This window comes from Pseudophryne corroboree, chromosome 3 (assembly GCF_028390025.1).
Source record: "Pseudophryne corroboree isolate aPseCor3 chromosome 3, aPseCor3.hap2, whole genome shotgun sequence".
Classification (NCBI taxonomy): Eukaryota; Metazoa; Chordata; class Amphibia; order Anura; family Myobatrachidae; genus Pseudophryne; species Pseudophryne corroboree.
In genome coordinates this window covers 803,705,730-803,719,130 of record NC_086446.1, presented here as the reverse complement: position 1 = coordinate 803,719,130, position 13,401 = coordinate 803,705,730, and the positions used below count along the sequence as shown (strand labels likewise).

At 45.3% G+C, this 13,401-nt stretch overlaps 1 protein-coding gene across 2 annotated transcripts in view; it reads left to right on the top strand.

Annotated features, from left to right (window-relative positions):
- The window catches only part of LOC135056914 (alpha-2-macroglobulin-like protein 1), a 416,894-nt gene that overhangs the window by 185,433 nt on the left and 218,060 nt on the right, over positions 1-13,401 (top strand). For both annotated transcript variants that reach the window (XM_063962689.1, XM_063962688.1), the window contains exons 8-9: positions 24-108; positions 6,751-6,886. In XM_063962689.1, coding sequence (XP_063818759.1) covers positions 24-108; positions 6,751-6,886 — 221 coding nt within the window. The remainder of the gene's footprint in view (positions 1-23; positions 109-6,750; positions 6,887-13,401) is intronic.

The window sequence follows — 13,401 nt, the reverse complement described above, 5'->3', positions numbered from 1 at the left end:
ACCACTCTCTCTCTCGTACCCAGTGCTCCCAAAGTTTGAAGTGACGATAGACGTCCCAGCACAGATCTCAGTCCTGGATGATGCTGTCTCCGTATCGGTGTCTGGCAAGTGAGTCCTCTCATTACTCTATCAGGGGAAGGGGGGTTGGGGGTCTGGTTGAGAGGTGTAGGGAAGGGGGGGATGGGGTCTTCGGCTAGAAAATGTCTGATATTATCATATAGGAATGTAATTTATCACTCTACAGATGGAATATGGTGACTTTAGTAGGGAAAGCAAAACGGGCACTTGCCTTGGACCCACTTGGAATGACGACCCACCATTATACTTCTTGGGCAGGACAGATTCTAGAAGATATTCTCAACCCCTGGTTTTGGAGGAAAATAAAATACCTCTTGTTTTTTTCCCCTCAAGATAATTATGGGTGAAATCCCAAAAATATACAGTATAAACAAGACAAATGAGTGCCAATGACAGGTTTGCAGAAAGGTATTTTCCAGCTCCTGGAACTTTGCGAGTTCCTTAGTAGCCAACAGTTACCCATTGTGACACCTTACTTCCAAATGCAAATTAAGTCCTGTATCTCTGATCACTTCTACCACTTCTTCCTCAACTTCTACCAAATCTCTTCTTCACCCCATTGATTTCATCCACTCAAGTTATTCTTTATTTTTTTAATTTCTTACTAAATTAATTTTTTTAAGAGTTTTATTCCTCTTATTTACCTTGTTCTACATTTCCCCAAAGGGAGGAGTAGGGTTATCAGGCAAAGACATTTCCACTGGATTAGCCATTTCCACTTCACAGTAGGTTTGTTCATTGAGGGACATGTCATCAATGGTCAGCGGTTTCTATCCATCAACTGGAAGCCATTAATGGTTGCATGATCAATGATTAGCCAACGCACCTGTACACAACTCTATCACATAGCACATCCATAATTGATAGTAAAACCATTGAACATTCGCCATTAACCATAGATGGCCATCACTACCTTTGTGTGAGGAACCTGACAGTGCCCAATGGACAAAACAAGGAATGTTCTGAAAGTCTTCACCTAAGCGCCTTGAGTCCTGTTGGAGAAAGAGCACTATATAAATAAAATTATTATTATTATTAATAGCTGCCTTTTTTAACAATTTTATTTCACATTTTTTTCAGTATTGACAAGTTGTGATGGTTTTGGTAATTGATTTTGCTTATTTATTCAATTAGTAATCAAAAGTACTTTAAGCAATGAGATGTATCAAGCCTTGAAAAGAAAATGTCCTCAGGGTGAAAGATGTTCCAGGAACATCACAAACTGGGTTCTTAAATTCCCAATCCACTGTATAGTCAGTCAGGTGGTAATTTTCTTTATCTCAATAGAAAAAAGAATAGATCATGGTGCAGATCAAATATAAAGGGACAATACGTTTTAATAGACACAGGACACTCACAATTTACATAAAAAGGAAAAGCATGTAACCAATCAAATGGTACAGGTTGGAGTGTAGGCTTCTAACATCATCACGTTACCCTCTCAGAATGGTATTGGAACACCACTGGTGGTTCCGGATAGCACACCAGTTTGGAGCAGGCTTTGAAGTCAGAAGTCAAACCACATCCACAGCAAGCAGAAAACGCCACCAGCTTAACGCGTTTCGGACAATACTTGTCCTTCCTCAGAAGCTTCTGAGGAAGGACAAGTATTGTCCGAAACGCGTTAAGCTGGTGTAGGTCCTTTGCGCCCACTTGTAAACCTTTATGTTTTATTTTGCTTCTTTTGGAATTTTATGAGGATTCCTGTGTTTTTCAAGCAGGCTGCATTGGTTTAGGCAGCGCATTTGTTCAACACACCTGTTTTTTAAAGCCTTGGAAAGACAAAAAGTGGAGAAATTGCCAAAAGCACCCAATCAGATTCTATCGCCGGGATGTAATAAAGTCCAAGATCGCCGGATGTGCGGGATGCTGGCCAATCTCAGACGTTTATTTAAAGGAGCCATCACTAACGAGGCAACCATACCTTGTAAGTGATTTGCCCTTTTAAAAGAAAGTTCATCTCGCACAGTCTTTGAAGTGACAGAAGTTGATTGGGTGCTTTGGGCATCATCTCCCCTTTATCTCTCTCCAAGGCTTGATACATCTCCTCCTCAGTGATGATGGTAGCTTTTCATTATAAAGGCTTTGCACTAAAGTGTAGAATTAGTTTGAAATCACCCCATTCCAGTCAATAGACAACCCCAGTGGTTCCCAAACTTTCTTGAATCACAGCGCCCTAGAGTAACATCATTTTTTTCATGGCACCCCTAGGCTTAAAGTTCCCTTAAAGGGTCAGTTATGGGGTGGGGGCAGGGCTGTGCTCACCTTTCACCCTTAGAGTCAGTTATGGTGTGGGGGCAGGGCTGCGCTCACCTGTCACCCTCAGGACACAAATCATGAGCTTCGTGGGCCTGATGTTACAATGATGAACTAACTGTCATGTAGATTTTTAAATAGGAGAAAAACATGATGGGTCTGTGGACCACTTCCTAAGGAGGGTTTATAACTCTGTAGATAAGCTGTGAGCACTTTGTGTGGTCCCAGTGCAGGTCAGACAGTTAATCATTTTTCTCCTATTTAAAAATCTACCTGGCTGGAGGTTTATAAACATTCAATAAACACCACTGATGAAGTCTTCTCAGACAAAACGTGTTGGGTCACAAAAACTTGACCCAAGTGGAGCGAACAAGCTGTCGGAGAGCTCGTCACCATCTGGAGTAGACAGTTAGTTTATCATTGTAACATCAGGCCCACGAAGCTCCTGATTTGTGTAATGTAAGAAGATTTATTTTTATTGTGAAAGTCTTTTTATTAAAACAATCTTTTAAATATGAAATTGAGCTAATGAGCTATTATTGTCTGGGCGTACTCTGGTACGAGGGTTTATGTTTCAGATTAATCTGACAACTACCTGAAAAAGTTCCCTCCAATCTCCACCCAATAAGAAGTTTATGAAAGAACTGAGGACACAATAAGAACTTTATGGATATTAACAATTGGTACTAGGCGTTCCCCTCACCATTCTTGTAATCATATATATACAGTAGTATAGTATATGCTTAATTATTTCATCTGTTTATACAGGAAATAACTTTTGTGGATATGAAATGCCTAAAATTATATATTTGGTATTAATATTAACAAATGGTGTTAAAATAGAAGAGGATTGAGGAGGCTCAGTTGGTGAGTCATCTAATACCCCTTTCAGACTTACATAGCTGGGTCACACCCAGGAATATGTACACAGGTGCTTCCCAGGTGCGACCCGGCTTGAGACCCCTTTTAGACTTGTGGCCTGACCCGGTATATTGCCAGGTTGATGACGTCACCGCTGAGGCTACCAGAGGCGGCGCTTGGAGATGAGGCTACCAGAGGCGGCGCTTGGAAATGATCAGCTCCAAGCACCGTCTCCTCCTATGCAGTGAACGGGTGCCGGGTCACCTTGACCTGGCTTACCCGTTCACACTGCACACATCCCGGCTCGATTCCAGCTTCAACCCAGATCGCGACCTGAAATGCCGGGACGTTTGACCCGGATATTGCTTTAGGACCCATTCAGTCTAAACAAAATCCCAGGGTTGATGCGCGTTCACATGCAATAACCCGGGAAATTTTTGCTATTCTGAAAGGGGTATAAGTGTTGGCCCCTGTGAGCTGGCAAGGGACTCCATTGGTTTATGCTGTCACCTCTGAGGAAGAATGTTCTAGCAGCCTTATGTGCTGCTCCAGTGCTGGTAACCCTGTGCATGAGGCAAGGGTCTCGTACTCTCTGCGGGAAGAAAGGGGTCACGTGATGGACCCCTGGGGTGGTATATAAGGTGGTTGACCGCTGTTGAGAGTCAGACTGCAGTTACCTCCCTCTAGCACTCGCCTCTCTGTTGCCTGCACTGCCGAGCTATAAAGAAATGCAACCAGGTACAAGAAAGCAAAGCCAGAGTGGTGTGCCGGGGTCTCAGAGTATGGGGGAAGGGGGGGGGGGAGATGTACCAAGCCTTGGAAAGAGATAAAGGGGTCTATTTACTAAGCCTTGGATGGAGATAAAGTGGACGGAGATAAAGTGACAGCCAATCAGCTCCTAACTGCCATTTTTCACAGCCTGTGGCGTGTCAGTTGGTTGGTACTTTATCTTCGTCGACTTTATCTAAGGCTTAGTAAATAGACCCCAAAGAGAACGAAGAAAAAGAACCAACCAACCAGCTCCTATCTGTCTGTATCATGGCAGTCAGGAGCTGGTTGGTCGATACCTTATCTCTCTCCAATTTATCACTCTTCAAGGCTTAGAACATAAGTGATAGCTGAGGGGATGGAGCAGCGGTAATCAGGTGGCAGAGTCACTGACAGCTGAGTGGGGTGAAGCACTGACCCTGGTGTGCCGGGTCCGGCTGGGTGGAGAGAACTTTGCCATGCATTTCTAGACAGCCTGGGGAAGCATAAGGGAAGAGTTGCCTATAACAAGACAGCTGAGAAGCATATTGCACCTCCACCAGACATAAACTACAGCAGCCCAGATATTACATACCCCTCAGCTGCCAATTTCACTATACACGAGCAATAGTGAAATATATGGAAAGTCCCTGTGAATAATGATATTGGTGCGGAGTACAAAGGCTATTAGAGAAAATGGATTTAGCAGATGTGGGGGGATGTAGTTATGTGACAGGCGGCCACATTACCGACGGCTACATCCCACCCCTCTCTAAATCCACGACACCTATAGAGTGGGAATAGAATCTGTGATGAGTGCAGCTCGCCAGCAAGGGGTATTTTTGCGGTCGCCCCCCCCCCCCCCCTTTACCACCACTGGCATTCCAACACCGGGATACCGCGGTCGGTATGCTAACCGCTGGGATCCCCAGTGGTGGTAACGCATACCCAGCACGATGTGGGAGCTTCAGTACCTGTAAAGTTGCCAATCGCCCTTAAGCTAAATACAGTAGATCTAACTTCAAATAAATCGGTGCTTTCCTCGCCTCCGGGCTGCTGACATTATATTACACTATAAATAACTCTTAGAAGCTGTCAGTAATGCAGCTGCGCTGCCAATAAGGAAATATTCCTGTCCCAGTTATATGGCAAAGAGCCCTGCACTAGGGCTTAACTGGTACCTGTATCTGCAAATAGCTGGTACAAAGTAATACCGCTGTGGTAGAAAAGAGACTCCAGTCCTTGTGCTGCAGCTAGAGACAGATCCATCTGGACCTCTATCCTGCACTGCTGGCTAATGCCTGTGATTAGATGCAATTACTTTTATTGTTACCAGTTATGTATATAGCGCACACACATTCCACAGCGCTGTACAGAAAAGATTTGCCCATTCACATCAGCCCCTACCCCAGTGGAGCTTACAATCTATATTCCCTATCACATGTACATACACACACACATTCATACTAGGGTTAATTTGTGCTGGGATCCAATAAACCTACCAGTATATTTTTGGATTGCGGGAGGAAACCGGAGCACCCGGGGGAAACCCACGCAAGCACGGGGAGAACATACAAACTCAGCTGGTTCTATTGTGTAAAACAAACCCACGACCTCTGCACTGTGATGCAGTAATGCTAACCATTACACCATCCATATAATTGTAACAGGCTTCTATAGAAAATCCGTATCAATTACCAGTCAACCGGAGACTTTTCACTTTTCACTAAAATCAGTACACGTGTCTGGAACAGTAATTCAGAGTGTTACATCTTAATCAATCTATTAATATATATTATTTTAATAATAAAGTTATTACTGTCAATCATAATCAGGTTTTGTGTTGAGATTATGGGAATCTTTTTTTTTCTTTTCTTTCACAGTGATAATTATTTTAGTAATATTTCTCCATATACAGTAACCTTATTAACATCCCTTAATCTATCAGTTAGGATTAGAGTTTAATAAGTAACACAGCAATACTAGGAATTACCTAGCTGGGGTCATGTTCCTTTTGAACCCTGAAGATCTCCTAATGATTGTTAAAAGTAAGGAACTCTTCACGCTTCTTTCAAGGCCTGTACACACTGGACGATATATCGGACGTTCTCTTGAACGGCCGATATATCGCGGGTCTGTCGGCCAGTGTGTACAGCCGACACATCTGTGAACTCCGTCGTTCACAGACGCATCGCGTCGGCCCCGCAGCACAGCCGACGGCCAATATATCTACCGATATATATTGGCCCGTCGCTGTGTGTGTACGGGCAGTCGGCCGACTGCCCATACACATGCTGCGGCAGCCGGTGGTGAGTGACAGCTGAACTGGGCGGGCTTGTGTACACGACCGCCCAGTTCATGACGTCAGTCCCCGATGGATAGGCAAGTGTGTATGCTCAACACACTGCCCGATCCGTCCATAGATATATCTGCCAAACAATTAATCGGCAGATATATCTTCCAGTGTGTACCCACATTCAGACAGGTCTGGTGGTAATACCCCTCATCTGCCTCCCATACAGAATATTTGAGTATGGACACTGGCACCATTTCTGTATGAATTACACAAGTGGCGTAGCAGCCAGGGGAGTGTTGTGGGACCATCACTGATTTAGGGGACCCACTGGATTAAAAGAAATGTCAGACCCTGGCTGAGTAGTGTTTAGTATTATTATTACCTTCTTGTTCTTCCACCCAGACCTGTTCTAGCTTTGGATGGAGATGCACTGTGCTGGGCTATGAAATAACCATGAGCAAATTTCCAGTTTTATATTAATTAACATTTGCCTCTATTGTTTTATGTGACAGATACACATACGGAGAATCCGTCCCTGGAAAAGTGATGCTTAAAATCTGCCAGAAAAAGAGATGGCGCGGTTGGTACTGGCGAAATTGGAGTAGCGAAGAGAAGGAAGAAAACCTGTGTCACAGTAAGAACGCCAAGGTGAGGACTATGTGTAGGGAAGATGGGGAAAATGGTGTGTAGAGTAGATGGAGAGGATGGTGTGTAGAGAGGATGGAGATGATAGTGTGTAGAGAGGATGGACTAGAGAGAGGACAAAGAGGATGGTGTGTAAACTAGATGGAGAGCATGGTGTGTAGAGTATATGGAGAGCATGGTGTGTAGAGTATATGGAGAGCATGGTGTGTAGAGTATATGGAGAGCATGGTGTGAAGAGAGAATGGTATGTAGGGATGATGTAGAGAAAGGTGTGTAGAGAGTATGGTGTGTAAAGAGGAGGGTATGTAGAGTATACGGAATGCATGCTGTGTAGAGTATATGGAGAGCATGGTGTGTAGAGAGGATGGAGAAAATGGTGTATAAGGAAGATGGAGAGGATGGTGTATAGAGAGGATGGTGTGTAGAGTGGATGGAGAGCATGGTGTGTAGAGAGGATGGAGAGCATGGTGTGTAGAGAGGAGGATGTATTAGGAAGACTGAGAGGATGAAGTGTAGAGTAGATGGAGAGGATGGTGTGTAGAGAGGATGGAGTGCAGAGTAAACAGAGAGGATGGTGAGTAGGAAAGATGGAGAGGATAGTGTATAGGGAAGATAGAGATGATGGTGGGTATAAAAGACAGAGAAGATGTTGTACAGTATAGGGAAAATGGAGGATGGTGCGTAGAGTAGAAAGAATGGACAGTGTGGGCACTGACAAACTACAGTATATGGAGAGCATGGTGGGTAGAAAGGATGGAGAACATCGTGTGTAAAGAAGATGGAAGACAGAGAGGATGTGTGTAGAGAGGATGGTGTGTAGAGAGGATGGAGAATGGTGTGTAGAGAGGATGGTGTGTAGAAAGGATGGCGAAGATGGTATGCAGCGAAGAAGGAGAGAATGGTGTGTAGAGTAGATGGAGAGGATGGTGTGTAGAGAAGATAGAGAAGATTGTATGCAGCGAAGAAGGAGAGGATGGTGTGTAGAGTATATGGAGAGCATGGTGTGTAGAGAGGATGGAGAACATGGTGTGTAAGGAATATGGAGAGGATAGTGTGTAGAGTATATGTAGAGCATGGTGTGTAAAGAGGATAGAGAGCATAGTATGTAAGGAATATAGAGAGGATAGTATGTAGAGTAGATGGAGAGGCTGGAGTGTACAGTAGATGGAGAGGATGGTGTGTAGAGAGGATGGCGAGCATGGTGTGTAGAGCGGATGGCGAGCATGGTGTGTAGAGAGGATAGAGAGCATGGTGTGTAGAGAGAATGGAGAGCATGGTGTGTTAGGAATATGGAGAGGATGATGTGTAGAGTATATGGAGAGGCTGGTGTGTAGATAGGATGGAGAGCATGCTGTGTAAGGAAGATGGAGAGGATGGTGTATAGAGACTAGAGGATGGAAAACATGGTGTGTAAGTAAGATGGAGAGGATGATGTGTAGAGTATATGGAGAGCATGGTGTGTAGAGAGGATGGAGAGCATGGCGTGTAAGGAAGATGGAGAGGATCGTGTGTAGAGTATATGGAGAGCATGGCGTGTAGAGAGGATGGAAAGCATGGTGTGTAAGGAATTTGGAGAGGATGGTGTGTAGAGTAGATTGAGAGGATGGTGTGTAGAGTAGATCAAGAGGATGGTGGGTAGAAAATACAGAGAGGATGATGTATAGAGAGGATGGAGAGCATGGTGTGTATGGTATATGGAGAGGATGGGGAGTAGAGTAGATGAAGAGGCTGGTGTGTTGATGGAGAGGATGGAGTGTAGAGTGGACAGAGAAGATTGTATGTAGTGAAGAAAGAGAGAATGGTGTGTAGAGTATATGGAGAGCATGGTGTGTAGAGAGGATGGAGAGCATGGTGTGTAAGGAATATGGAGAGGATGGTGTGTAGAGTAGATGGAGAGGATGGTGTGTAGAGAGGATGGAAAGCATGGCTTTAAGTAAGATTGAGAGGATGGTGTGTAGAGTAGATGAAGAGAATGGTGGGTAGTAAAGACAGAGAGGATGATGTATAGAGAAGATGGAGAGCATGGTGCGTGAGGAATATGTAGAGGATGGTGTGTAGAGTAGATGGAGAGGCTGGCGTGTAGAGTAGATGGAGAGGATGGTGTGTAGAGTATACGGAGAGGATGGTGTGTAGAGAGGATGGAAAGCATGGCTTTAAGGAAGATTGAGAGGATGGTGTGTAGAGTAGATTGAGAGGATGGTGTGTAGAGTAGATCAAGAGGATGGTGGGTAGAAAATACAGCGAGGATGATGTATAGAGAGGATGGAGAGCATCGTGTGTATGGTATATGGAGAGGATGGTGTGTAGAGTAGATGGAGATGCTGGTGTGTCGAGTTGATGGAGAGGATGGAGTGTAGAGAGGACAGAGAAGATTGTATGTAGTGAAGAAAGAGAGAATGGTGTGTAGAGTATATGGAGAGCATGGTGTGTAGAGAGGATGGAGAGCATGGTGTGTAAGGAATATGGAGAGGATGGTGTGTAGAGTAGATGGAGAGGATGGTGTGTAGAGAGAATGGAAAGCATGGCTTTAAGTAAGATTGAGAGTATGGTGTGTAGAGTAGATGAAGAGAATGGTGGGTAGTAAAGACAGAGAGGATGATGTATAGAGAAGATGGAGAGCATGGTGCGTAAGGAATATGGAGAGGATGGTGTGTAGAGTAGATGGAGAGGCTGGCGTGTAGAGTAGATGGAGAGGATGATGTGTAGAGTAGACGGAGAGGATGGTGTGTAGAGAGGATGGAAAGCATGGCTTTAAGGAAGATTGAGAGGATGGTGTGTAGAGTATATGGAGAGCATGGTGTGTAGAGAGGATGGAGAGCATGGTGTGTAGAGAGGATGGAGGGCATGGTGTGTAAGGAATATGGAGAGGATGGTGTGTAGAGTAGATGGAGAGGATGGTGTGTAGAGAGGATGGAAAGCATGGCTTTAAGTAAGATTGAGAGGATGGTGTGTAGAGTAGATGAAGAGAATGGTGGGTAGTAAAGACAGAGAGGATGATGTATAGAGAAGATGGAGAGCATGGTGCGTAAGGAATATGGAGAGGATGGTGTGTAGAGTAGATGGAGAGGCTGGCGTGTAGAGTAGATGGAGAGGATGGAGTGTAGAGAGGACGGAGAAGATTGTATGGAGTGAAGAAAGAGGGGAATGGTGTGTAGAGTATATGGAGAGCATAGCGTGTAGAGAGGATGGAGAGCATGGTATGTAAGGAAGATTGAGAGGAAGGTGTATAGAGTGGATGGAGAGGATCGTGGGTTGAAAAGACAGAGAGGATGATGTATAGAGAGGATGGAGAGCATTGTGTGTAGAGAGGATGGAAATTATGGTGTGTAGAGAGGATGGAGAGCATGGTGTGTAAGGAACATGGAGAGTACGGTGTGTAGAGTAGATGGAGAGGATGGTGTGTAGAGAGGATGGAAATCATGGTGTGTAAGGAATATGGAGAGTGTTAGGCGCCGAGGGTCCGCTCGTCAGTGCGGCCCGGCGCCTAGCAACTAGGGACGCCGCATGCGGACAGCCGCCGGCTCCCTAGCAACGCTAGACGCCGGGCGCACGGAGCCGCACAGACCCTAGCAACGGGGACGCCACTGTCGGACCGCGTTCCCCGTTGCTGGGTCTAAGTTAATCACCTCATTGGTTCCTGGCCGTGCAGCATGCAGCTGCACGGCATGTTGTAATTAGCCCTGTCTGGCTCCTGATTGGAGGGCTTCCATTTAAAGGCACTCTCAGGACTTCTCACAGACGCCGGTTATAGCTTCCTGTTTGCTGTGTCAGTTGCAGAGAGTTTTCCAGTCCTGTTCTATCCGGTCGTTCCTGTCCTCGGTGATCCAGTACTCGGAAGTTGTCATCCTTTCCTGGAGTCCAGACCGAGCACCTTTAACATCCTGTGGTGTTCTTGAGTCGCGGCGTAGCCGTGTGTTGCGGCTTGACCGCTTACTATTTATTATTTGGTTATATTGTGTTTCGGAGCTTTTTGCGGAGGATTCCGCTCCCACAAATCCACTCTGGTATCCAGCGGTGCTGGATAGGAGTAACGGATTAGTGGATTTTTGGTTGTCCTTTTCCCTGGCGGTTTGTCCGCACATACTTCTGGTTTAAGTTAGTTAGCTTGTAGCCCCTGGCCTGGTTGCTTAGTCAGAGGGCCCCTTGTTATCACCCTGTCTCGGATTTCCCTTTGTCTCCCATTAAGACCTGAGGGGGCATCGGAGTTGGGCAGACATAATCCGCCCTTCAAACGCGGCTGCCATGGGCTCAAGCAACCATAGTCTCGCAGGGGATTTCTGATTACACGGGCGAGACAACGGAGTTAGGGCGCCAGGGGTTACTAGGCTTTCCCGCTCCCGTAACCAGCATTTCCTTCCAGTACTCTGGCCTCTGTCATAAGATCTCCTCTGGTCAGAAGTACTGGAATCATAACAGAGAGGATGGTGTGTAGAGTGAATGGATAGGATGGAGTGTAGAGAGGACGGATAAGATTGTATTTAGTGAACAATGAGAGAATGGTGTGTAGAGTATATGGAGATCATGGGGGTAATTCTGAGTTGATCGCAGCAGCAAGTTTTTTAGCAATTGGGGAAAACCATGTGCACTGCAGGGGGGCAGATATAACATTTGCAGAGAGAGATAGATTTGGGTGGGTTATTTTGTTACTGTGCAGGGTAAATACTGGCTGCTTTATTTTTACACCTCAATTTAGATTGCAGATTGAACACACCACACCCAAATCTAACTTTCTCTGCACATGTTATATCTGCCTCCACTGCAGTGCACATGGTTTTGCCCAACTGCTACCAAAATTCCTGCTGCGATCAACTTGGAATTACCCCCAATGGTGTGAAAGGAATATGGAGAGGATGGTGTGTAGAGTAGATGGAGAGGATGGTGTGTAGAGAGGATGGAAATCATGGCTTTAAGGAAGATTGAGAGGATGGTGTGTAGAGTATATGGAGATCATGGTGTGAAAGGAATATGGAGAGGATGGTGTGTAGAGTATATGGAGAGCATGATGTGTAGAGAGGATGGAGAGCATGGTGTGTAAGGATTATGGAAAGGATGGTGTGTACAGTAGATGGAGAGGATGGTGTGTAGAGAGGATGGAAAGCATGGCTTTAAGAAAGATTGAGAGGATGGTCTGTAGAGTAGATGAAGAGGATGGTGGGTAGAAAAGACAGAGAGGATAATGTAGAGAGAAGATGGAGAGCATGGTGTGTAAGGAATATGGATAGGATGGTGTGTAGAGTAGATGGAGAGGATGGAGTGTAGAGAGGATGTAGAAGATTGTGTGTAGTGAAGGAAGAGAGAATGGTGTGTAGAGTATATGGAGAGCATGGTATGTAAGGAAGATTGAGAGGAAGGTGTGTAGAGTAGATGGAGAGGATCATGGGTAGAAAAGACAGATAGGATGATGTATAGAGAAGATGGAGAGCATGGTGTGTAGAGAGGATGGAAAGCATGGTATGTAGAGAGGATGGAAAGCATGGTGTGTATAGAGGATGGAAAGCATGGCTTTAAGAAGATTGAGAGGATGGTCTGTAGAGTATATGGAGAGCATGGTGTGTAGAGAGAATGGACAGCATGGTGTGTAAGGAATATGGAGAGGATGGTGTGTAGAGAGAATGGACAGCATGGTGTGTAAGGAATATGGAGAGGATGGTGTGTAGAGTAGATGAAGAGGATGGTGTGCAGAGAGGATGGAAAGCATGGCTTTATGGAAGATTGAGAGGATGGTCTGTAGAGTAGATGAAGAGGATGGTGGGTAGAAAAGACGGAGCGGATGATGGAGAGGATGGAGAGCATGGTGTGTAAGGAATATGGAGAGGATTGTGTGTAGAGTAGATGGAGAGGTTATAGTGTAGAGAGGATGGTGTGTAGGAAAGATGGTGGGGATTTTGTGTAGGGAAAACGGAGAGGACGGTGTGTAGGAAAGATGGAGAGGATGTTGAGTAGGGAAGACAGAGAGGATGGTGGGTAGAAAAGACAGAGTGGATGATGTATAGGGAAAGTGTAGGATTGTGTGTAGAGTAGAAAGGACAGAGAGGATGGGCACTGTCAAATTATAGTGTTGATAGGTGAACTGAATGACAATGAACACTTGGCATTCCTGACCTCAGTCCTCACGGCACATTAACATACTGAGGTATGAAATACATAACCTGTGCTCAATCCTGGCTATCACTAACACCTGGACTGTTAGAGTGCCCTGAGGACCGTGGTTGGGAATGCCTGATATAGATGATCCAAGAAGTCTTGTACGGTAGGAAAAATGGCAGCGACTCTCTGCTTTACTACTGTGGACAATAACAGTGGATAACTGGCAGTTCCTGGCTGTCCCTTCTGCTTTTTGTAGATGTTAATTTACATGTTTCCCACTGACCCCAACAGCAGTAAAAGTAGGGATTAATGGCGAGCCACCTTGTTATGTGTACAGGCCAGTCTGAAGAACGTTACTCACTAGGGGGACGTATGGGTCTGAGGTTGGGGAATAAAGGAGCTTTCTCTGTTTGGAGATGGCGCAGATCCAT